This window comes from Solea senegalensis, linkage group LG7 (genome assembly GCF_019176455.1).
Source record: "Solea senegalensis isolate Sse05_10M linkage group LG7, IFAPA_SoseM_1, whole genome shotgun sequence".
Classification (NCBI taxonomy): Eukaryota; Metazoa; Chordata; class Actinopteri; order Pleuronectiformes; family Soleidae; genus Solea; species Solea senegalensis.
This window is the reverse complement of record NC_058027.1, coordinates 11,864,794-11,892,098: the sequence shown is the minus strand read 5'-3', so window position 1 is coordinate 11,892,098 and position 27,305 is coordinate 11,864,794. Positions and strand designations below refer to the sequence as shown.

General features: G+C 39.5%; 2 protein-coding genes across 2 annotated transcripts in view; one reads left to right on the top strand and one right to left on the bottom strand.

The window, feature by feature from the left end:
• iqgap1 (IQ motif containing GTPase activating protein 1) overlaps positions 1-18,312 on the bottom strand; it is a 40,340-nt gene extending 22,028 nt beyond the window's left edge. The window contains exons 1-3 of the mRNA XM_044030092.1: positions 18,068-18,312; positions 16,525-16,627; positions 331-487 (exon numbers count right to left, since the gene is read on the bottom strand). Of these exons, the coding sequence (XP_043886027.1) occupies positions 331-487; positions 16,525-16,627; positions 18,068-18,113 (306 nt within the window). The 5' untranslated portion in view covers positions 18,114-18,312. The remainder of the gene's footprint in view (positions 1-330; positions 488-16,524; positions 16,628-18,067) is intronic.
• cartl (cocaine- and amphetamine-regulated transcript-like) lies at positions 17,237-23,135 on the top strand. The gene is made up of 4 exons (XM_044030093.1): positions 17,237-17,265; positions 21,274-21,559; positions 22,165-22,242; positions 22,782-23,135. Exons 1-4 carry the CDS (start codon positions 17,252-17,254, stop codon positions 22,887-22,889), a joined length of 486 nt encoding a protein of 161 aa, XP_043886028.1. The 5' UTR covers positions 17,237-17,251; the 3' UTR covers positions 22,890-23,135.
• The last annotated feature ends 4,170 nt before the right edge of the window (positions 23,136-27,305 follow it).

Below are 27,305 nucleotides of genomic sequence, written 5' to 3'. Positions count from 1 at the left end.
ATGATTCTGTGGCTCCAGGGAGAAAAGTTTTCCGTGACCAAATAACGGGACACTGTTTCCAGGCGAAGTCACATTTTGGCGACAGAGCACACTGGTATTTTGTGTGTACACTTTGGCGCATTTGAGCGACACTTCCTGCTTTTTTAACAACTATAAATTGTGGCTCTGGTAATAAACCCAGTCAGAGAGAGGGTTGAAATGGCAGCACTGAGGGCATATTGTTTCAAATTAAGGTGAACTATCCCTTTCAAATGCACCCACATGACTTATCTTAATGATAAAACTAATTTTTATCTTTTAGTGATGAATGAATATGACACGTGTCTTCACCTTGTAACGCGTTTGCTCGCGGTCGTAGATCTTCTTGAGGGAGACGGTGTTTGGTGCGAAGAAGTTGCCCAGTTTGGCCAGATAGACACCGTTCCTCAGCCCCTCCTCTAACTCCGTGGTAGGAGGCAACTCCTCGTCCAGACAGGCCTCCATCCATCTGCAAGGACAGGAGAGCAGACATTAATGCATTACACTGATTAATAATCGATTATTAAAATAATCTCCAGCAGAGTGGGTTATGTCTAATAAAATAAAAAGCAAGTTCTGTGATTTCAGCTTTTTAAATGTTAATGTGCTAATGTTATTTTTTGCTCATCTATTATAGTAAATGTATTATTTTGGTTTCTGGATAAAAACAAAACATCATCATTTTGAAGTGTGGGGAGCTGTGATTGACAATTTTCACCAGTTTTTACACTTTATGTGTGAAACAACTCCATCTATCCGTCCTCTACCACTTTATCCTCCATCACAGGGCCACACATAGAGACATACAACCATTCAATCTAACACACACCTACAGTCAATTCAGAGTGTCCAAATCGCCTAATCCCCAAATCTGCATGTTTTTGGACTGTGGGAAGAAACCAGAGAACCCAGAGAAAACCCACGCACACACGGGAAGGTGAAACAACTACTTGAGGAAATGACTACTTATGGTGTTATGGTATTGAGGTTTTTATTTAACCTATAATTAACCAGGTAGAACTCATTGAGCTCAAAATCTCTTTTCTAAGAGTGACCTGGCCAAGAGGTCAGCTGCACGAGTCATAGTAAATATTAGAGATTTAAGACACAGTTTACAAACAATAATTTTTGCAAAAACAAAAGAAAAGTTTGCTTGAGATTGTTGTTTGAAAATTAAAAACACAGGCCCTGTTTACTGGTTCCTTGTCTAATAAGATCAGATGAAATCAGTTCAGGTTATTTCAGATCAGTCTGGAGAGTGTTGCATGCACAGGGAGCGGCAAAATTGAACACTCTTTTCCCCATTTCTGTTCTAAGAGGTGGAACAGATAGATGGAGAACTTCACAAGAATGAAGAGAATGCAGTGGATTTTAGCTCTTTAAAAATAACAGCCACTGTGTGTGTCTGCGTACACTCAGAGAAGGCCATTCACATTTCATATAAAGTTCACCGTGATGAGTGAGTCGACAACAACCCGTAACAAATGTCAGGGCACAATGATCAACAGTGTTCAAAGACTGTAAACATTTGGTCAAAGCAGCACATAGCCATAGTCTAGTAACAGCAGAAAGGTTACAGATACTAAAGGTTTGCTTTGCTTTGAGCGAGAACAGGATTTATTTCTGTAATAGAAACCAAGCTTTACCCTGAGCTGAGTTACCAATTTGGCAATATGTGCTTTAAAGGAGAGCTTACAATCAATAACAGCACCCAAGTGCTTATAGTTTGAAACTATACGTTTACCTTGGGAAGTTAAGATTATAAAGCATTATTTTTAACACTACACTATCCAAAACACTCCCACACCAATGACAAAAGATGTTTTTTTGGGCGGAGGCAAAGCTTGAGTTCTTATTTCCTTGGTCATTGTTTAAATGTAACCATGGAAATTATATTTACAGTAATGTCAGGTGGCAACAAGCATTAACGGTGAAGAGTGTGGTTCATAGTTCCATAGTAACTGATCTTGTTGCTGCACAGAACTATAAGCTCGTGACTTATGTCCCATATGCAGTCTGCCAGGTACACAAGCAGTAACTTGTCATTAGTTCAGGTTTCCTCACTGCACTACTGTTGTTTACAGAAAAAACACTCCCAATCCCAGTTTTGGTTAAATAAGAGTTCCTTTTTTGAACAATGGTTAATAGTTTCATACCGAGTCAGATTAAATACGGATTTTTGCTCTCGAGTGAAAGTTGAAGACATTTGGAAACTGTCACTGTACAAAGATTAATGAACACAAATGACAGTCAATAACATTCTACAACTGTTATTGCACTTTTAATGGTCAAAATGAGTCACGGTTTACTTAATAACAAAGTCAATTAGTCTACGGAAGTCTATGGACAAGTCAGTGGTTTTTCCTCAGTGTAATGCTATTCTGTGTGAGGAGCTGTTCAAATAAATGTTTCTTGATCAAGTCAACTGGTTATTGATTGGTAAATTCATCTCTTTGGACCGAGTGGTGTTCTCACGTTAGCAGAAAGATGACGACTTACATCGTGGCAGTCAGACTTCAAACTACAGTAAAACATCAACATAAAGTGGTGTTCATGGTTCAAACAGAACTATATCACAGGTGTGAATATATATATCGACGGCATAGACACAGGCTCAACAAACGCATAACCTGGCCTTTATGTAACCTCTCCTCCTGAACTCCTCGTGTTTAACATTTCATTTATTTTCGGTCAAATTATGGTGTCACATTCCTGCTGTGTGCCCATGTCAGCACTAGGCCACAGAGGAAACACGCTGAGATCTCATACTGGGACAAACCTGGTGGACTGGATTCCAGCACCTTATATTATCCCTGCCCAGTAACTCCATTTTTATCTCTAAAACACTTTTCACTCTTATAGATACTGATATGAGGTGCAAGTTAGTTTCACAAGAGAAGTTCTAATGTTTATTTCCAGTGATTCTGCTTTAATTTGATCTACTTCCCAAAAAGACCACACAAATAGATTTCAGATGTCTCTCTGCACGTTTCCTACTCTGTCAAGGGACTGACAACAAAGTGACTGACTGTCAGAATCCACAGCAGCTGAACTTCAGATTTTATATGATGACAGGACGATATCAAGCCCCAGTTATATCTAATGACATTCAACAAATACCAGATTTGGACAACTGGGTCAGTGGCCACTGCAAGAGAAGACTTTTCCTCCTCAAGCTTCTTCAAATAGTAGATTTATTTTATCACAACACTAGCCCAATGACCACTGAGTAGACCAAGCTAAAAAACACATTTTATAAAAAAAAAAAAACATTCTGTTGTACATGTTATGGAGCACAGTTTGGACATTACTGTGACAAGTAATATATCATTCCATTTTGGTTTCACAACAAAAATAAAATATACTGTTAAAACAAAATACAAATATATCAACAACAAAAACAAAATGTCCCAACTCTAATGTCCTGTGACGTTAAAAATAAAATGTACCATTTAGGTTTCCTCCTTCTCACTGTGAAAAGATCAAATACTGAATATCTTCAAATGTAATTCAAATATTTCCTGTTATCATGCAAACCTTGACTTTATCATTGGCCATGAGGAATTTCACCACATGAGGCAGACAGTGAGGTCAAACATGGTCGCTTTTCATCTGCCAAGAAAACATTCCCATTCTTCTGTAACTAAGGTCTTTGTCAAGCAGCAACAAGGTTAACTACATCCCAAGAAAGATTAAGAGATTCCTTTCCTCCTACACAGACCCCCTTCACACACACACACACACACAGAGCTGGTTTTGCATTATTTGTGTGGACCCTCATAGACATACTGCATTGCCTAACCCCTTAGCCTAACCTTAACCATCACAACTAAATACCTGACCCTAAACTAAACCTAATTCTAACCCTAACTCTAAAACCCATGACTTAATCCTCAAAAAGCCAGTTAAAGTTGTGTGGACCAGTCAAAATGTCCTCACAAGGTCAAAATGTCCTCACAAGGTCAAAATGTCCTCACAAGGTCAAAATGTCCTCACAAAGATATGTTTGTATGACAATTGGTCCACATGCACGTCTGTGCTTCATTCATAGTGAGGACCCTCATAGACATAATGTACTGATAACCCCTTAGCCTAACCTTAACCATCACAACTAAATACCAAACCTAAACACAATAATAAAACTAAAACCAGGTCTTCACAAAGCCCTTTAAAGAAGTCAGAACCAGCCAAAATGAGCCCACTCTATACGGTTTATATGACTATTGGTACTCACAAAGCCACAAATACAAGAACATACACTCAACTTCTTTAGTAGGGATTTAAGGATTTTAGCTGACTTTACTGATTTTCAGATTAATCCAACCAACAGCAAATCTGAGCCAATAGTGAAATAGATTCTCATTTCCAAGGGTTTCATTAACTAAGACATTTTAAATCCGCCTAAAAGTACATTCACAGCCACATTGTGCAGCCCACAGGCCGCTGCACCAGCAGCTGAAACAACTTCCCTCCCAGGAAGTTGTGACATGGGGTCTCCACTCTCCAGACAGGGCTGCTATTTAGGCCAAGGTGACGGGACTCATGGAACACAGCCTGGACTTGAAACAAGCCCCTGCTTTCACTTCACTCTACACTGAAGCAGTGAAAGGCTCCATAAAGGCTGCGAGCGAATGGCTCTTTTATCAGGGTGACACACCCTTTCCTCACCAGCACAAACACCGACACACCCTCCACTTTACCAGTGAGGACAGCAACTGTGAATGGGATTTTACACGGGGGACAACTGGAATCCAAAGAAATTGGAAAACAGCCAAGAGAAACGATAAGTTACGATTGTGACAATTACGAGCATGTGTACCAATTAAAGAAAAAAAAAGCCACAAATATGACATTTGGTAACACACTACATTCATGTCATAGAATGTATGAGCAGACATGAGAGAACAATGTACAAATCGTTCTCACAGTATGTGATAATTGGAGACTATGATCACAAACACATTTAACCACTCATCTTAATTTAAAAGTTAAGATGAGGTCACTACATATTTAAGAAGACCAAACACCATGTGGTTGCCATTTACTCCAGTTTTAAGACAGACACGGTAAATTTATAGTTTCAAAGACAACATGATGGTAAGAATGCAGTTACATCAAAGCAGACAAACAAAAATCCCAATTGTCAAGAACACCTTTGAAGTAACACAGCCACACTTAGCAAAGGCCCCTGACAATTATAAATGTAAACCAGAGAAAGTATTCAGAAAGTGCAAACCTCTACCAAGGTTGTTATTATTCCCACAACGTCAAAAAAAATCCTGTACATGGAAGCATTTCACCACTCAAATCAATAATTTCTTCCTTAAGCCATAAACTACATGCCCATAAAATGGAATCAAACCCTGTCCTTACTTATTGAGTCATGTTGCACACAGACAAACAAACAGCAAAAAAAAAAAAACATAGCCTCTTTGGCAGAGGCAATAACTTAATATGTATTATATAAATGAAATCTTGGTAATTTAATTTGTTAGCCCACATGAATAAGGCAGCAGATAACTCCAGTCACTGAGAATAAAAATCTACCAGACAAGCTGAAACGGTAAACCTAAACAGTATTACAGTAAAATATAAAGTCAAATAGTGTAAGCATTCAGTTACTTATTCAGGTTACCTATGTGGCAATAATAAGATAGTGACCTGGAAACCAGTAGCAGAACGTGTATTAACAGGACCAGTGACAGTGCATTTGGTTCAGAATATCAAACCCTTTTTAAATAACAGAAATCAAACATAGTACAAACAGACACCAGGAATCATTATCTCATGGCAGGAAGATGCAGTCACAGCTGAGGTCAAAGGTCTATGTAATAGGAAGATGTCTGCCACTGAGCGGCGTCTCTGCAGGAAGACACACATCCTCTGTCTCTTGCACAATTCACATCCACCTACTACACCTCTGCGAGTGCGTCACTGCTTCACAGAACCTCTGGCAGCGGCAGCTCTGTTAACAAGCCTCTGTGAAAGTAACTTCAATTCACATACTTCTCCTTTTCCAGGTATCAGCCTGTGTTTCACAGTTAATGTCTGATAGCAGCTACAGTATAAGCCTTGTATTATACAAGGTTTATACTATAGCAAAGCAGAACTTGTTATTGTATAACTAAAAATCTTTCTTGGGGATCATCAGCCTAACATATTTCATTCATTCATGGCTTTAAAGTTGGGTTAGGGCTCGAAATAGACAAGAAAATATCGCATTGTACCGTTAACTGATGCGCATGATGATCAACACGTTTCTAATCCTCAGTGCACATTGTTAAACGAGGATGATCGAGTGTTTAAGATGACTGAATACTTTAAAATGAACTGAATACTAGTATAGGATGCTCATTGGAAACAATGCTTTGAATATGGAAATTGTGCTGTCAGCATTTTAGTCAAAGTAACTAAATAAATGGATTTACAGTTTATGTCTGGATGTCTTGCATGTTAGCTATAAACACAGTGATTTAATTCTGGGCTCTAGTTGTACCTGCTTGTCAATTGAATTAAATAAGCAAGTATAGGCTCATTTTTAAATCCTGAAGCGTGAAATAAATTGTATGGACCCTCCATCCATTTTCTTGGTCATACTGTTTACAGCGGCTTCAATTAGGAAGCAAAACATTGCATATATACCATGTATGTATACATAGCATGTATACCAATACATAGTAAAGAATTTTGAACTTGATGATTACATCATGATCATTTTAAATTCAAGACAAATACATTTAATTAATTCTTTTAAACAGTGTTTATCACAACAAGACATATTTGATAGCTAAAGCATAATTTTTTATATTAGTCTTCATATCAGCAAACATGAACAAATCGGTCATTGAAAAGTCCATTTTGGACTTTTTTATTAGACAAGCCGAGAAAAAACAACATATATACTCACTCCAGCAAGTCTTAAGGCTCAATATAATGCTATTTTAGAAAACACAAGTATAATGGGAACCATGAACTGTTGGAAACTGATGGAAGCATCACTTCAATTGACCGATACACTGTTCTGTATTGTCACTGCTAATAAATGTAGCTGTGCATCCATGTGTGAAAGAGATGGAGGTACTTTGTGTTTACAGACAAACTCGAGAGGGATACCATGCAGGTGACACTGGCAGCAGCACAATATCAGTGATTCAGGAATCAAAAACACAGCATTGGCTTACAATCTCAGTGAAAACAAACATTTCATGAACACAGTTGTTGTCTCAAACGGACACAGGGAAAGAGACAAAGGGATGAATGAAAGGAAAAAAGGAAAGAAAAGTGACAGCAGGGAAAAGATGAGTGAGGGCCAAGTTTCCCATTACATGCTTTGCTGCAACACAGGAATCTGTGCACCAACTGACCAAGAACCAGTACTGCCACTTCTCACACACACAAAAGAGCCTGACCTCAGAATACCCGTCGCATCTCCACCACAAATGTATGTGTCAATTCATGTATGTGAAGTCCAATAAGTTTGGATTACGTTTATTATTACATTATTTATCTATTTAGATTAATTATTGAAAGCTATAGTGAATAACATTTGGTGATTTTTGACACGAGATCTAAACACTGTTACACAGAGAGAGTCGTGTGGTGCTGATGGACTTAATCAGCATATCATTTGACAATGGAACAGACATTTGTTTATATTTAAAAGTGACACAATATAACTTCATTGTTATATACTGTGGCACTGGCTCATTTTTCTCGAGTTCACGAGTGGAAAAAAAGAGAACCACTGCTTCCATTTTAATTCATCAATTAATTTATGAATGTTAGTCATTTGTAATTAACAGATATAAACAAATGTCTGTTCCATTCAAACGATTGTCAAATGATATGCTGATCATCTTCCACTTTTCGGGTCCAGGTTTGGGGCAGCAGACTTAGCAAGGAAGCCCAGACAGCAACTTCCACCAGCTCCTCTGGGGGAATCCCAAGGTGTTCCCAGGCCAGCTGAGAGATATCCTCCCTCCCCTGTGGTCTCCTCCCAGAAGGACATGCAGGAAACACCTCCCCCAGGAGGCATCTAGGTGGCATCCTAACCAGATACCCGGAAGACCTCAACTGGCTCATCTCGACTTAAGTGATTTGAATTTATTTCAAAAAAAGTAAAACTGTGACAGTTGCTCCTCTAATTGTAACATCAACTTGGTGAAGCTGTTTAAATTGTTTCCTTATTTTAACTCACTTTTCCTTAATGTTTTTAAGGTTAAAAAAAAAAACAACACTATTAAAGGCTGTGACCTTTGTCCCGCCACGTTAAAGGAGGCCTCCTCCTCCATGAGGTCAAATCACTCGTCAGCTCATGACATTCCCTGCTCCACTTCTCCCGAGCTGTGACACAGATCCAAACTGGAAGAGTAACTTGGACTCTCAGGTTTCACAGACGCCCAGGTGAGAGGAGGAGGTGGAGGAAGGGTGAGGCCGGGGCGGGACCTGCAGGGCTTTTATGGAGCACTGATCCCTCTCCCTTTCTTTCCCTCTCTTTTCTGTGACTCATGGCTGGTTTACATGAGAGACCTCGATGCCTCCCACAAATGACCACGCAGGAAAATACAACTGACAGTGCAGACTTGGAAATATCCTCTAGTGTTTATGGCTATGTTGTTCTCTGTCAGTGGGCCCTGCTATCAGTAAGAGATAATACAGAACTTCCCTGTTTTCAGGAAACTTTAGTTTCTCAAGATGCAGCTGTTCGCTCTAGTGGGTGCTGATCTTTTCTTTTTCTGTTAAGTCACCACGTGTCCTAACAGCTCATTTTTTTTCTTCTGCTCATTTGCTCATGATAATTTCAGCTATCTATTAATCATCTCAGTCTATATCATAACAGTAAACAACATTTCTCCAAAGACGTTGAGTTTATTATCACAAAGGACAAGAAAAGCATAAGAGTTGATTCAATCTATAAAAAGTAACTGTTTTTGATTTTAAACTGGCAGACGTCTATTTACAGGAAGCCAGTAGGTCACTACAACCATCAGATCAAATCACTACCAAGTTTGGAACACATCACATGCCATAGTGCCATTCTTCTCCTTGTAGCAACACAAGGCTGACATTACATAATCCCCATTGCAGCAGCAGCAGCAGCAGCTGTACACAAGAACATTTAGAAACAGTTTAAAAACAGGAAATTACAGGCAAATGGCCAAAGCTGTTTCTGGGGGGGTAAGCGGGTTTGTTTTTTCAGTGAAGGGTGAGAGCAAAGAGTTGGGGCTTTGAACTGATGTGACTATAGCGCAGCATAAAAGGAATTGCTTAAACCTTGAAAGCGAGCACAGTGAAATGAGACCGTCTCTTGTTTAGTTTCCACCCTCGGTTGTATTTTGCAAAACATAAAGTGAGTTTGAGAACCCTTTCTTTTTTTAAAGGTGCACACTCTGTAATACTGTTGACCCAAACTTCTGCAGCTCACATTAAAGTAGTGCACACAAAGATATGGATGTGAAGTCTGTTAAGAGGCAGGCAATGTTTCTTGAAAACATCATTTTATTTTTATGGGTGTCAGACGACAAACAGGAAGGAAGAGTGTAATCTACTGTGGCAGAGACATAACTACAGTCGCCCATGCATGACAGATTTACGTTAAAGCAAAGATTATCCGTCTGTTTATTGTGATGGATTATCTCCCACTGTCTAAATTGTCTCTTAATCTTCTGAGGAAAGATAAAAATATGAAAATGTAGCACAGCCTCACCCTGCAGTACATGACATTATGTGTTGTGATCTCAGAGACAGGAAGTGGAGCTGTACTGTAATATTGAGATCCCCAATACACCGGCCAACCAATCATGACACTCAGCCGTCAATCGTGACGTCATCAGCATCAAATATCTGAAATATTTATTTATATTTATTTGTTTTGAGAGCTGTCACATCACACCTATCTTAAAAAAAGAATAACTGGAACAAAAAGAAGAAAGACAGTAAGCCAAATGTCTCGACCGCCATCAAACAGGTCAGTCACACCACAGAATCTGTGACAACAGCAGAGGCATCGATGCTGATGTACAATAATCGAACAAACGCAAACACTCTTATGATAAAATAAAGTGTCTCTGCAGACATTTCCTCAGGTAGAAGCATTTATAAATCACCTCACCATCACCTGTCAATAACCTCATAACTACAGTTATGGAGCTATGAGTAGTATTTGCTCCAACAACAACAACCTCTTCTCAAGGTAAATTCTCATCATTCTTCAGAGTCACATTCTTTGACACTGAGGTAAGAGACACATTTCTTTTCTTTGTCCTTCACTCTGTGTGTGTGTTACGGCAACATACAGTAGGTTTGCTGCCTGATCGGCACTCAGAGATAGTGAGGAGGAAACCCGGTCAATCACAGGAAAACTCTGCCGTCACCACAGCAACCCTTGGTGTGTTTACCTGGACTGTACTAACCAGATAAAACCTGCTATATATATATATATATATATATATATATATATATATATAAACAGCAGCACAGTTCTTTCACCATAACTTCAAAACGGTAACGACTCAGACTGTTGCAGTGACACCGAGATATTAAACATGTTTTATACAGACACATTTGTGAAGCTATGTGCAACTGTGAGAAATCACCTGGAAGCCATATGACATGATAAAAGGAACGAAGGAATATAAAAGACACATCGAGTTGAGGTGTAATCAAAACTACAACTCTGGTATGTGCAGCATTTTTCAACACATGCAGAAACACGCAGGCTTAACCTGTCTTAATTGACGGGTGTAAAAATATCACATCACATCACAGCCTGCCCAAAGGAATTGGCAGATATGGATGAACCCACATAATCTACCACAGATTATAAAAAAAAAAGTAGTTTGCAACAAAGAATTCCTCTCACATGCAAATGAGAATGTAAAGTGTCGTTAAATGTCGTAAAAGTCCATGGAAAAACTCTTACTGCAGTAAAATGATAAAACACCCACTTGTTTTTTTGAGTTTACTGTGATTATGGGAAGAAATGTTAATTAAAGGTAATGACTTAATGTGACATAATGTGCATAATAAATACCTGAATAAATACCTACTTACTCAACATATGGGGAGTGACACTTCAAAGTAAAATCAACTACCTTCTTACAAAGCAGAACAATTTTCCTGTTTGCTAAGAGAAGTTGGTTGGTTCTAGGGGTTTATAGAGTATTTAGCAAACTGACTGCAAGAAAATAAATGAGTGTATTTCCAAAGAGGTATTGCTTCAAGGAGAAAAAAGATGGAACCTAGTTTTACTTGAATGAGGCCTCTGTGATGAGAAATCTGTTTTCATTGTCTTCCGGATCCTGTTTCCCTGCAGGACATCTGTTGGTCATCTTTTCAAATCGTAAAATAGTCTCTTTAAAATAAAAACCAAAATCAATGGTGGCATACAAGAAAAAAAAATTCTCAAATCCTTCAGGGAACCCTGTCATTTGTGCAATTTACACACACTGATTAGACCTTCTACTGTCTCCAACTAATCTCTGGGTGCAGTAAATAAGCCTGAACGTAAACCACCCTGTCAGCAAATAAAAGACTCTGCTCTGCCAGTGCTGCTTCTCACCACAGTGAAGGAGGAGTGAGGAATACATATTACAGACAGCAGCTTGAGGAAGACCATCAGTACAGGAGTTGGGGGAGAACGGAGGATCCTGCAGCTCAAACACATGTGCAATCACATCTGCAGCAGGCCGACAAACAGTGACGGCAAATCCTGTTAGTTTATCATTGAGCTCTCATTATAGAGCAGTTACTACAGGACTTAACTTTGTTTAGCCCTGTCAAAACAAGTCGTACAGAGTTACTGCTGCAGGAGGACACAGGACAAGGAGAAGACATTATAAACACACACACCCTTAACTTGTTTTTTTATTTTGTAAATTAAACATTTATTCTATTCTAATCCATTCTATCCTAGAAAGAGCTCCAGCTGCAGGTCGGCTGTTGTGGTTCTGTTGTTTCAGCCTCTTTCTGACAAGTTCATTTCAAGTTTCCAGGTTTCACTCGTATTTAATTTTATGAGGATTAAGTCACCACACAATGCATTCTTTAAAGCAGAGTGATCACCGGATATGAAAGAAAATGTATGTTTCAGTCTGAGTTTTGTTGAAGTTTATTACCAAGTCGTCGTTGAGATTCTGGAAATACCGAGGGGAAACCGGAACCAGTGAGTCAGGCAAGGCACCAATATGAGGTGGAGACAAATGTCCTACTGTAAATACAAATAATATCACCTACAACTGAAAGTGGATGTATCTGCAATGTCTGATACAATCAGCCACAGCACACAGGAGAAATGTTGTGCTTTCAAATGTCTCTGCACAGTGTAATAGACTTTTGCACCAAAGAGATGACGTAAAACTTACAGGTTTGGAATTTCCAAAAAAGAAAGGCTTAACTAAGGTTTAACCCAAACATTTACAAAGGTACAAGTGAAGGACAAACAGTATGTCAGCATTTCTATTTTTCATACACTACAGTTCAGAATCAATGTCACCTCTAAAGATCGCACATATACTGTACAATTACAATGACTTTCTTCTACACTTAGACTACGCAGTCACCATACCATCAAATATGGGAGGAATCCTATTCCCCTCTGTTACAGAAATCTTTCACCTACGCCCAGAAATAACTATGTCACTAGCAGAAAATGTGAGAGTGAGTGATTTACAAGCAGCTCTGCTTCACTTGGTGGCAGGAAGCAACAAAGATGAACGTGAGTGATGTGTCATGGAGCTACACTTATGTCAGTTATGTCATATCCACATCAATCGCCATCAATAAACACTTTGCTTGTACACTGATTCCATAACAGTGAAGTTTGCAATGTGATCAATAAAGAGAAGAAACATGAAGGAACGAGCAGAAGAGTGAATTAAAAAATACAGAGAGATTTAAAAAACTGAATGACATTTAAAATTCAGTAGTTATTCAATTTCAGTTATTTGACTTTGAGCAGCATAACTCAAAAGGTAAAGGATGGATTTGGATACAATTCTGTGGGGGTATAGTTTATGAACCACAGAAGAAATGATTCCATTCTGGTTGTGATTTGGAAACAGATCCAGGTTCAGGATTGTTTTCACCACAATTGTTAACCATACAAATAAGGGTGCTCACTGACACTGGGAAACTGAATGGCCTTGGTGAAGGTTTGTGCTCTGTTAATGCTTTATTTAGTTGTGGAATTAAAATGTTTGTGTTCTTCTGTTTCCACTCATAAATAAACAAAATACGTAAATATGCTGTTTGTTCTGTTCGTGTGACACACTCTATGTGAGGGTCTAAGGATAAAGGGTGTCACTGCGGTACAGACTGTAAAGCCCTTCGAGGCAAACTGTGTTTGTGATGTTGGGCTATATCAATAAACTTGACTTAACTTGACTTGATAAAGCAAAACAAGCAAAGTGAAGCAGTTGGACTGCATGTGTTTTTGATGTGATGATTTGATTTCATTTCTTTTTAGGTTTAAGTAGTCAAAATTTAGACATGAATCTTCCACCACGTCAACATTTAACCAATAGAAAGTTGAACAACAACTAACAAGGATTCTGTGTCTCAAAGGCCAACATAAAATGCGGTAGTTCACATTCAAATATGGCGTGATAAACACAGTGCCTAAGCCTCCGAATATGAAAATAAGAACGATAACAAAGGGTGCATCTCTGTGCTGAAATAACGAAAACGGAGTGGCAATCAAACTCATACCAGAGACTACAATGGTCTTCAATGCTCAAACACGTATCTCATCTGACAGTAAGAGTGTTTACAGCAGTGACAGAGCCAAGATGCATTCCTGCAAAAAGCCCCACAAGGCGCATAGGTATACTCTCACACCCTGCTGCACACCTGTCAGCGCCATTCCTGTCATACCACTCTGCATCAACACGGACTCCCAAGCATTCCTCCCCTTAAGAGTTCTCCCACATGGTACTCAGCCGGCCTGAAACTCAACAGGAAACATGGGAACACAGCAGCTAGTCAGGAAGCCGCAGTGAGGACATGCAGCCGTTCCAGGGATTAAGACGTGCAGTAGCGGTAGTTCTGTGTCTATGAGCGAGCACAGAATTAAACCATTTTAGGAAGATAAAATGTTCTGCACAAGCGTGGTTAAACTTGGTTAAACATGGTTACACAACGTCATTTTAGCATGATGGCAGTAGCTCAACGTTCTCCAGTAAGATGCCAACTTCTCTCTTTCTCGTTCGACATAGAAAGGGTTAATGCTGGAAGGATTAATGCTGAATGTGAATGCATCGCTGACATGTATGAAAGACCAGTCTGGCCATCGACAATAGAAAACTGCATTAGGTCTAAAGAATAAGATTAATCCTATTAGTGGTAGTGCAAATACAATGTACTGTAGTCTTCTCGTCCTAAAAGAGTCTCCAGTTTGAGGTTTTAAACCATTGCTCTTTAATCGTATGACTTCAGTTAAGCTGTTTTTACAAGATCAAGTAATACATTTAGTTTTATCCTTTGTGAAGAGTAAAGAGTAATTATAAGAACTTAAAGGAAAATACTTTAACAGAGCTTTTCTAGTCTTGATTACCACAAGAACACAGCATACAAATAATGTTACGTTATGTTATGTTCCATAAGACATGTACTTCTTTCATGAAAGACATATTATCTCACTGAGATGAGTAAAAAACTGTGTTTGCTCAGTAACAACATCAAAAACTGCAGTAAACTACAAGTAAACTCTTCTCCTTGACAGGAACAAATATTTCCTCACACCGGTGACATGATGGGTTTGAGAAAGAAGAAGCCAAATCACAAATCTGAGAAAAGATTAAAACAGTTCAGTGTTCTGATAAAACCTGTTGAGTATAAATGGATCAGACTACAACGCAGTAACCCGACATGTGGAGTAAGTGGGTTTGCTTTTTGTTGACTGGAAAAAATGATTTTGCTCAGCAGACTAAAGAAGAAGCATCGGGCAGAGGATAAATGGGTGCAGACACAACACAAATCATTCCAGGAATGTCCTGGACATCCCAGACGGGTGATAATAACAGAGCAGGTGAGGGATGTGGGGCAACAAACACACTCGCATGCACACGCCAGAGCCTCATACAACCACTCACGCCTCTATATGCGCGACCTCAAGAATCCGCCATGCACACTGAAACCTGTTGCTACGACAACCATGGGTTTCTGTGGCAACAGCAGGGGATACTAAAATCAACAGGGACTGAGTCACTTCCTGTTTCGCACAATCCTTCCTCTTTCGAATCAGCCAGCCCATGGCAGGGTCGACTCCAGAGGCGCTAAAAGCAAACATACACGACTGTTGATCGTTAAGTATGAGCTGCAACCACCTCTGACACACACACACACACACACACACACACACTGTGTGCAAGCTCCAAGAAAAATCTTAAGAAACTAATTTACCAAGTTAATTTTGTGAAATTTGATTTGCTGTTCAAGATCTTATATTAACAGTGACTAAAATGATTTGATTATTTGAACTCTATGAAACCTCATAGTACCACAGTATTTTTCTACATATTAATCTTCTAATACGTGTATCGCTGTCATTTAATGCGCCGTCACTCATCCAGGCTGTATCCATGAAACATGGAGCTGCGTGGTGCAGGAACAGCAGCAACTCTGATTGAATATGCAGGCAGTTGTTAAGGGAGCACTCGATTTGCTTCACGATCCTTTGGCTGGGCACAATTTTCAATATTGGACAATCACGTTATGTGGGAAGCTGAAATTGGGATTGGGATTAAAATACAATTGTGAAGGCCCACTGAGTGACCAGTAGCAGCTGTCTCACTTCCCCAGTGGTAATTGCTGTTGTGCTTCCACCTTGCCTCCAATAGTCAATAGTCTTAACATACAATGAGTCATTTACTGTTCAGTGTGGCAGTTTGTCCATATTTTAATACACTACAGTTTTAAAAGGGATTGGCTGTGCCATGACTGACTCCTGATATGTGCTGAAGCACTGCTACACACAACATAAATGGACATGAACTTTTTCCTTTAAAGGATTAATGAAATCAACAAATAAGTAAATGGCATAACTGATCTGAAAATAGATTTCATTTGCTGCTCTGTTTTCCATTTCTCAACTGGAAAGAAACAAAGCAGTAATGTTCAAAACATCAGCAGGAGCTAAAACATGGAAACAACCAGGGAGAGTGAATGAGGACAATTGAAACCAAATGCGTTCCACAGTGAACTGGATGATAAAACAGGGCAGAAAAGAAAAGTCAACTGTAGGAGATTTGAGTTTCAGGAGAACCAGGATCTGAACCTTCTTGCTGTGAGGCAATAATGCTAGCCAATGCACCACTGTTTAGCCCTAATTTCTGACATTTAGCTGGCCAAAGATTCATCAGGAAAATAACCTTCAGCTTCAATGAAAAACAGAGTATTTTGAAGCTTCAAAGGTAAACTCATTCATTCTTCTACACCAGACACTCTGCAGCATGATTAACAGCCACAATGAATCATCACAGACTTGGAGTTGACAAAATGTCTTCTTACCTTTTTGCCTCCTCCAGGTGACACAGGTACTCGTAGGCCATGTTCTGCTGCCGCCGCTCATCCATCTCCTCCGCCGTGAGCCGCTCCACGCCATCCAGAACCGCTGCAGCACAAAACACGGCCCAGAGAAACATTTACAGAGCAGCTTAAATGGCAGAAAACTAACTGTAAATCTTCCAGAATTGACATCAAGGATGTTTCATGAGTTCATAACATACTCCATATTTTCTACAAATAGCTGTGTATTCATTCTTATTATGTAACTGAGGTGGGGGGGAGAGTTTCCAGTAGGTCCCTGGCCTTTCCAACTTTCCAAATACTGAGGTGTTTCATGAAAAGTCCATTTGCTTACATCCAACTACTGAGGATGACTACGACTTGGACAACTGAGAACCTTCACAGGCTTGAAAACCAGAATCATTTGTGTGCAGTCACTTTGCACAAAGCTCAAGACTGTCAGACTGTGTGATGTGGCAGGTTTCTGCCTGTACACGGCACATACATGAACACAATGAAAACCCAAAAACAATGCAGTGGAGGTTGTGGGTCAATTTGCATGAGATTTCACAGATTGAAGCCATGATTCTGCCTGCAGAGCAATACTGGAAGTTTCCCCCAAATCATGGAGAGGGGGAGGGGGACAGGATGAGGGCGTGCAAAACAAAGAGGCCCCTATTTAGGCTTCTGTCACAACTTTGGTGGGAGACCTGAGATCACAGGGAGTATCATGACGATGAGCAGGTAAATCCTGATTTTTAACAAAAACTGGAAGTGAGGACTCAAGATTGTCAGTTTGTTACAGCACAAACATACTTGTATGTGTGTACAGTTAAAGACTGGGATCTGACTGTTCATTAAACTACTCTTCACATTAGATGGTGGTTTAAATTAGACTCTCGTCTAAAAGACTAATTCGTACATTTTTTCTTGAAACTTTTCAGTCTGAAACTTTTACATTCAATCGAGCAAAGCTGTATCATCTGTCACAACACAGTTTGAGTGTTTACAAGTTATCTTTCTGGGACACTCATTTGTTATTTTGTTTTCTGGAACATTCTCATGTTTTATTATCATTACAATTATTATTATTATTATTATTTTGGTTCCTCCTGCTCCTCCATTTTATTTTCTCCATGTACTATTTAGCAGGCGCAATATACATCTCTGAACAAAAAACAAAGTCTCTATAGAACTCCAACAAAAATGTCACGTGAGTCATTTATTTGCTTTTTGAATCTTTCACAGTGTGTGTGTGTGTGTGTGTGTGTGTTGAGTAAAAGTTGTGTGATCTGTAAAAGCACAGGCCTCCCTCCCTCCCTCTCTCTCGTCTCTGCGATGCATTACTATAAAACGCGGAAGTCATAATTAGGCTGTAACCATGCTGTCAGAAATAAAAACTGAAATTCTGAACTTGTGTTGGAGTTTGCGTGATCACGCGCTGAGTTCTGCTGTGGAGCTGCGTGTGTGTGTGTGTGTGTGTGTGTGAGTGAGGTGTGAGTGGTGTGGCATCTGAAAAGTGAGCAGAAAACAAGTGTGAACTTACAGCCATATCTCGGCCGCAGTCCGTCCGCCTCGTCTGAAGTTGACATGCTCGCCTCTCTGTGCGCTCCGTGGTCCGCTTCACTGACAAACTTCTACACGCAGAAGCGCACGGTCCGCGTCCCAAACTTCCCGGAGCTGAAAAAAAACCCGCCCCGCTGGAAACCGACAGAAACCCGAGCAGGACTCTCAGCCTCCTGTTCCTCCTCTGCACAGTTTGAGTTGAGACTTTTTTTTTTCTCTTCAAACCTCACTGATGTCACTGGGTGTGTTCTTCCTAATCCTGAAGTATGCATTTAAGGAAACGTAGCTCTGCAGCCTCCGAGCGGTCAAAGTGCAGGCGCTGCGCCCCCTGCTGTCCACTGCAGGTCACAATGACATGACTGGAAACTTAGAAGACCCAGAATGTGGGATTATTTTCACTGGGCTAAAATTGACTATACAATATTTATACTTTGTATACAATCACAATCAATGTATGAAATGTTGATTTTCAACACCCCATAAATGAGCCTTTTGTATTCATATCAGGAGGATGTCATGTGTTCACAATAACCCACAATAAATAAACTAAACATCTTTTGAATTTTGGGGCTAAGGAAGGCTACATAGAGATGAGGTGAGGGATAAATGTTGATACATTTTACACACTGTACCTTTTTAAGTTCTAATATCAACAATGTTAAAAGTATTGAACAATAATAATATGTTCAAAATTCACTGTATTCATTGTCCTTTCAAGCAAAAAGTTCCCATGTGAAAAATGTTGGTATGTTTATGGTAGGCAGAAATTGAATATACGATCCATAAGTTTGTATCAGTGTATAATCACTTTAAAATAATAAAATAAAAAACTGCCCGCCATCTTACACCACCGTGTTTAGAGCATTCTGAACTGCCAGAGCGTGTATATTGCATTTTCAAGTAGGAGCTTATAATGCAAGTGAAGAACTTCTGGTATTTCCATGCTTGGAAAGAGGTAAGTGAAAGGTAATTGAAAGAGTCCTGAGTTTGTGAAAAAATCTGTCGTCTCACATTAGATGTCACTAATTCTTACACACTGGCCCTTTAAGGGAGTCTGTAAACTTTATCAACTCCCTTAAAGGTCCAGTTTATAGTATAGAGTATAAGTGGCTAAAGTCCCAAAGAAAGGCATCCAAGGCATTTTGATGAAAACATGCATTCATTCATGGATATCTTTAAAGGTAAAAATGGTCAGAGCACACATGTGAACAACAATAAATAAATACTTTCCCAAAAGTATTGAAGTAAGATGAATATACTGTTAAACATTAATGAATGAATCTGATGATGTTGGCACAAAGCTTGGCATGACTCTCATAGGCCTGAAAGTGAATTATCTGTAGCTCAGGCCTGAGGGTAAGTGAGCGTATCGACCATCGACTGGACCATCGTTACATTCCTTTTGTTGTTGCTCTTTTGTTGTAAATACTGATTCATGGTTCCAGCTCCAGTCCAATTATTTTGCTACTCAGTTTTATGATTGTGTTCAATGGGTTGCAATGTAGGACACACGGTTGGTGTAGTGGTTGAAACAAGGGTCTTTCTGCATGGCGTTTGCTTGTTCTTCCCGTATGTGTGCGTGTGTCTGGGGTTTCTCCGGGTTCTCTGGCTTCCTACCACAGTCCACAGACATGTAGATTTGGGGATTAGGTAAATTAGACCCTCTAAATTGACTGTGAGTGTGAGAGTGGGTGGTTGTTTGTCTATATGTGTCCCTGTGATGGTCCAGGGTGTACTCCACCTATCACCCTATGTTAGCTGAGATTGGCACAGCTCCCCCCGTGATTCTCATGTGGAGGATAAAGCGGTAGAAGACGGATGGGTTGAGATGTATGTTCCCATCAAAAGAATAACACTGGTAACAGTGAAAAGATCAAAAAATACACAATCTAAAAGAGAAGTTCAAGAAGAACTCTTTTTTTTTTTTCAGGACCTTAAAGTTTTTCTTCCAGTTTCCATGGCAGATGTTGTTAGGCCACAATATATTACATGCTAAGCAAACGCCAGGAAAGCAGACTCCACTCAGCTTATCAGGTTGATGGTCTGCATTTGAAAGTGCAGAGAAAGCAATTATTGTATTTATTCATGGTTATAAAAATGAAAAAGTACAGCACGTCTGTGTTTATCTGTGGTTTCCATTGCACAAAGCCATGGATAGAGACAAAAAAATAGACTATTCTTTTGCTTATTTAATTACATTTCTGATTTAAAATTCAAATGAAACGTAAAAACTTCCTCTTTAAGAGAGACTGGCACTGGATGATACTGAACAAATAAGAGCAGAGGGGAAAAAACCAATTAAGGTTCAATTGAGTTTAGAACAGAGAACATTTACAAAGCACAATCTTCAAATGAAGAAGGCTACAAATGAAAGCAGGGACAATTAACACCAACCAATGTGTGAAGAAATCACAAACTCAGTTTAATTATGTTGGACATAATTACAGTGAGTTTGTAATTTCTTTTTTTTAAATTTATTTTCTCTCAGAAAACCCTCGCAAGTGACTGAATCAGAAAACATTGACTTTGTCCTTCACTTCTCTGCCTGAACGCTGGACTGCCAGCAGATACTGTTCGTGTCATGACTGGAAAATCATGTCATCATCTCCTCTCCACAATGTCTCCCTCAAAAGAAATCTATTAACTCTAACCCATAAACATAATCCTAATCGTGTTAGGACTCTTGCGTCAGTCCATCACAGCGCGAATGTATGGAGACGATCATTCACTGTGGGAGAGAAAGAGAGAGAGAGAGAGAGAGAGAGAGAGAGAGAACCCACGCGCACATGGGGGGAACATGCAAACCAAACTCCACACAGGAAGGCCCTCGGTTTTGGTTCCAGTGAGGACTACTGCTCATCCATCCAAAACTGATATCCATAAATCATAGCAAGAATGTAAGACAATTTATAAGGTCCTAAATGTTTCACCTTTACCTGACAAGTAAATCTGTTTAACTCACCTGGCTGGAATCACGTGACCACGCAGCCATCTCAAATGTGTTAAGATTCCGAGTCAGATTTTGCATTTTCTAAACAAAAGGATTAGCTGCGGCTTTTATTTAAATGGCTTTGCCCAGGGCTTGTGCGTTTAGCATCCACCATCCATCCCTCCAACCATCCATCCATCATCCATCTATCATCCATCCATCCCTGCCACAAACTCTCCTGCATGTCACTCCTGCAGTGGCCGCTCGGGCGGGGCTATGGCTCAATATAAGAGAGCAGAAAGTCCACTGGGTGGAGGGAGAATCTCCTGTGGACCTGCTGCGACCCACTGCTCCTCCTTCTCTTCCTCCTCATCCTCCTCTTCCTCCTTCACCGGGACCAGCACCATGGACAGCTCCGGGATGCTCCGCGGGCTGCTGTTTGTCGGCCTGCTGTCCGCGTTGTGTCACGGGCAGGCGTCTCAGGAGGTCTCCGCGGAGGACTTTACTGTGGAGAAACCCGAACCAGCTGCAGACAGAGACCTGGTCAGTATCGGAAAATGCTTCACTGATGTTAGTTTGTGGAGGAAGATCAGTATTTGTGGATCAAAGTGACTCATATTGACGCTCCAGGTCACATCTCCAGTTTGAGAAAAACAAACAAACAAACATCCTAACAGGTTCTCTTTTGCAGGGTAAATAACCCGTTCAGCTTTGCTGCATGTAGATAACAGCCAGTATCTAAAGTAGTAGAGGTCAGGAAATGTTTTACAAAGTTTTCTTTTTTTGCATATAAAGAAATTTACTTTTTGCATTTGAGAAGACAAACAAACTAATTTGGGGTTTATCTATCTAAATTATCCTTAAACCTGAACTTTCTCTGAAAAATTACTTTTCTTGCTGTCAAACTCTACTTGCCACTTATGCAGTGACAATCCATATTCAAGTGCACAGGACTTTAGTGGAGGTGCAAATACTTACAGAGGAAACAGTTTAGCCTTTCTTGTTTTGGGGGGTTTGGTTGGGGGGATGCTTAAAATCTACAATATTCATTTGATGAAAGGTTTTTTTGGGTTATCTCAAATGTTACAGAATATTACAATTCATCTACTGACATAATTGTTTTGTGAATGAACTTCTTTGGTGAGCAGTTAGAAGCGCTGGAGGCTCTGCTGGGCAGGATGCATAATCGGATTTCGTCCACCGAGAAAAGAGGGAGTATCCCGCTGGTAACTGCACTTTATTCACTGTATACATTCAAACACACCTTTTATAGCAGAGTGTAATCTCTGTCATGGCAGTGCTCAGTCACCACCCTATTTCACCCACCTCTTCATTACAGTTTAATTAAACCAGTCGCAAAAAGATACAAACCACTAATTAAAAGATAAGAAGAAGAAAATGCCAACAACAGCCTTTCTCTCTGTGCAATTAAAGACTAATCAAGACTGCTTGCTGCCCAATTACAATTAGCTGAAAGGAAATGAACCACAGGAAAAGAAGATAAAATCAGACTGTTGGGCTAAATATGAATGAACATGATTTGATTAGTTCATCTCTCCATTATTCTTTTGTGTAAAAACAAATTATCACAATAATAAGAAAACGTATAACTAATAAAGCAATGCTAAATCATAAATGCAAAACGCCATAGCTTGTATTTACACCATCCGGGGGGGAGATAAGTTCCTTACCAGTAAAAGACACATTTAACATTATATGAATAACATCCTTCTTTTTCTCTGTCACATCCTCCTCGTCTCCCCAGTGTGGAATGGGTGAACGGTGTGCCATGAAGTACGGGCCTCGCATCGGGAAGCTCTGCGACTGTGGAAGAGCAGCAAACTGCAACTCGTACCTGCTCAAGTGCATCTGAACCACGGAGGACTTTTTTTAATTTCTTTTGCCAGCATTTAGCGTTACATTTGCAGGACCCAAAGATCTTTCAGCCGGCTGCACACAAACCCTGACCCTGTCTGTGTCTAATGTCATCATTTATATCTCTGAAGCACTGCTGATGATTGAGACAATTATAGGACATGCATGGATTTTTTTGTATCCCTATATGTTCTGCTGTAGCATGTATGAATTTCGTGTTAAATAAACAGATTTGTTGACACATCTTTTTGCTCTTTTATTTACTGAATAATACTTTCAAATTTTCAATTCAATATTCAATATTTGCCTAAAACAATGACTCCCTCTGTCTTGGCCATAGAGCACTGTCATTTAAAGGTGATAGTTACATCAAGGATTTACTTAAAACACATGAGCATGTTTTTATGCTCCTACATTCCTTTTTACTATGAGAAATACTTTTAATGTTATATTTTGCAGTAAAACACAATTCACAGCGTCTTTCACATGCTAATGACATTGTGTTTTTGTTTGTATGACACCCATGACAGTGTACAGGAAGTGTGCTCAGCTGGAAGCACAGCATGTGTGCGGACAGGTGCTCCTCGCAGTGACAGCAGTCTGACAGTCCTCCTGCACACATCTGTCAAACAGCGTTCATTGTTTTTGTTCTTCAAACAAAACCAGCTGCGGGGTTTCAGGCCACGGAAGAGCAGCTTCAGTTGTCACTGAGTCAGTCACCTCATTCTACAGGTCTGTGAATCTCCTCTGGTCTGTTTGTCCATGTTTAAGAAGAACACACAATCTATTCTCATTTAAAATGGAAATGTGGGACATGTAGCTGGCAGTATGGACAGTTAAGGTACCATGAATGTTTTCATCATCTCTGTGAAAACAGAAGGCTCTTATTATTCTAAATACAGTTTAAAAGAGAGATTTTAAGTTTCAATAAATCAGTTTTTGGAGCTGCTGTAAACCGTCTCTGGACATTGGGTTGCTTCACAATTAAAAGAGTAATTCTTGTGAACTGCAACGTTTGGAAATATGCCCGCATTTCCTTGGGATTTGTGGCTGGAGTGATATCTTGGTCTATCGATCCATCCCACGCTCTCTCTTCCTCTCTTGTATCTAATTTAAACTCTGAATCTGCCCTCTTTTTTTCTGCACAATATGGGGATTTAAAGCAGCACCTCACACATACACCAGGGTACTCCACACTGTATTTAATGTATCGTTTCACTATCCATAAGGAATGTGTTCTGGATGTCACCCTGCATAGGCACTGAACTCCAGATGTCTCCTCACGATCCAGCACCTGGTCTCTACCTGTGTCTGTCTTCTGTTTGGTGCAGAGCAGCTAGTGCACAGTGGGTTTAAACTTAGACACAAGGTTATTATCAACTGTAAATGTGAAACAAAGAAATGTGCTGAAACAATTAGCCTAAAGAGATTATTAAGGCACATAAGGCTGCAAATAAAGATAACAACACTTCACACACAAATGTGTTTGATGTCATAATTTATCTGCAGGTCTGGGTTGTTTTGTCTAAGTGAAAAATGCTTAGTACCTATTTGCAGACCTACACTCAACAAACAATCCAAAGGTGCACAGAAATGTTTTTGCTCTTCTCTACATTGAGCTTGAAATATTTCAGGAAACTAATCTTCCTTGAAGTTTCTGTCTTACGTCTTTATTCACAGCATGGGATGGATGTGGTACATTCACAGCGTTTGTGTTGCATTTCACCACACACTATGACAAATGAAAGGAAGGCACCCAGCTGTGACACAAGCCATGTTTAATCCAAACCAATAATAATAATCATAATAAAGGGGGGACAAAAAAAATGCTGAATTGCAGAGCAGATCTGGCTCACTCAGACATGTGGCCTGCAGCCAATAGATATGTGCTTTTCATTTTTCCTGAGAGTCTTAATCCCTAGGACCATAAAAGACTGAGGAGCTAATTTAAAGGTCCCTTAGCTGTGTTTGGCTTTGGGGAAAAGATAAGAGACAAACAGCATTGTGGTGGTTCCCTTGTCCAATGCCTGAAGCAATTTGGGCTGTAATAAAAAAAGGAAGTCAATAGTAAATGAAAAGCGCTTTCACTGTTTATTTCTGCTTGGCTAAAGCTTTTTTTTTTTGCCTGTTGCAGAAAAGATGGCAGTGTGGTAACTCATTCAGTAGGATTAGTTATCACGCACTGATGAGCACGATGTACGTGTCACATTTCGTTGATAGTATTGGGGCAATGAAAATGACAAGTAATGTAATATGTTTAGCAGGAATTGATTAACATCCCACTGTGAGTTCTCTCGACACAGATGACTGTTCACATAACAGCTGACATAAACTTTTAACATAAACTTAGCAGCATCAGCAGTCGCATGCACTGTCCATCTCAACGCTTCCGTCAACTCTTCCTCCAGAAATATGGGAAATGCATTAACACTGATAACTAATATTTCCTGCAGAGTCAAGGATTTCCATAACATATGACAGAGTATTTAGCTCCTGCACGACCTAAACAATAACCTTTAATGTTTGTGATTCTTTGTTTTTATTCCACTGAAAGGATCATATCAGCAGTATAATAAATATTAAATCTTAAAGATTAAATCTAAGAGTAAACAGAGAAATTGTGAAGTCAGGAAGTCTGACCCAGTCATTTCCGTTACACTGTTACACAATGTCAGTGTGAAGTAACATTAGTCACCACAAGCTACACGTTGTACAATGCAATAAAAGGCTGCATCAGCAGAAGTGTGTTGACAAGATGAGATAACGAAAAGATTTATCTTATATATAAGATAAAGAACAAAAACATTACAGAGAACATTACAACAAGTGAAAACCATGCAGTCTGTAGGCTGACGATAGGGCTGGAATTTTAAAAAGCTGTTGATTTTGTATTCACCAATTATTCATTCATTAAAATACAATGACCCCAAAGTTATAATACATTTTCTAAATGTTTTTACTTGTTCATTATGGGTTGTTCAGTGAAGATTGTGTAAATAATACTAAAAAAAAACAAGAGATGTGACAATAAGTGAAGGAGTGTGCCATAACAGTTGTTGACTATTGATCAATACATTAACTTTATGTCACTGAATGGTTTAAGAGCATATGATCAAAATGAAAATTGAAGCGTCTCTGGAGTCTTTATGTCTTTTTCAGTGATTATTTTATGACTCATCTGTATTTCAGTGCTCAGTTGGAAATGTCAGTAGCAACATCTAATCCTTAATCTCCACCTCTGCACATTTCTAACTCTATTGTCAGTTCATCTGCTGCTGTCCTCAAAAACCCAGTCTCCATTTAACAGTTTCGATGTTGCTCCAGTGGGCTTTTTCCTGTTATTGTCCTAGTTGTGATTTACTTTTAAAAAGTATGGGAACTCTCTGCCTGAGAAAAACTGAAGTAACTTAAGATTCAAAGTTACAATAACTTGTTACTTTTTTTCAAATAAAGTCAAATCCCGGGAGTCACTGTGAATGTCTGTGTTTGTACAGACAGCTGCCACACACATCAGGGAGAGGTTATACAGTATACTGTATGTACCAAGATCATGACTCAGCACAAAACAGTTAATGATGTGATGTTAAACTCAATTATTATGTCTGTTCACTGTTCAGTATGAAAGCTGTGTTTAACTTTACATCAGCCTAACATGACTGTACCACATCCATGATTCCAGGTGTGTAAGACTGCACTCACCACGTTCATGACATATGTAATTGTACAGAATACAGAGGCTCTAATTGGAATCAATCAGTCACCTATAGCAGAACATGTTTTAGCAATAAACCATTTAATGTTCAATTCAGTTTTAAATAATGTTTCTGAAATGCAACATTCTGTTTATATCATGATATTGGTGAAGTGGGTCAGCTTTACCCTGCATTGTCTGACTCGAGGTGTCTCTGTCCACAAAAGCTGATTTATTACTTGTTTATGTTTTGCCACTTGATTGTTTACGTCGTGTTTTCCGTTGTATTTTCTTTGTAGCGTGTCATATCAAACAAATGCATCATCTCATATCTTGTTAGCTCGGCCTGATTGAAACAAGTCTGATTGACCGAAAGTTAGAATTTGAGTCAAGGAGATTTTGCTTGAGGTAAGCATCGATTTCCTCTGCCACATTTTCCGGACAAACAGCACATTTCTGTTTCCCAGGGGATACAGAGATGTATGGAGCAATTACTGGTCCACTGCAGAATTTATAACCTCTTTAATGTGAGGGCCAGCAGAGACACAGCAGAGACACGGTGACCTCCTCCTCAGAGGTAATGTTTGGATGAATGGTCAACTGTTAACCTTTAACCTATGATGAAATTGACCTGTATGACTGATGCTCCCTGTTCTTGCTCTGCAGTCTGACTCTATTACCGCACAGTAAAGACAACACAAATAACCACATCCAGCTCAAGTC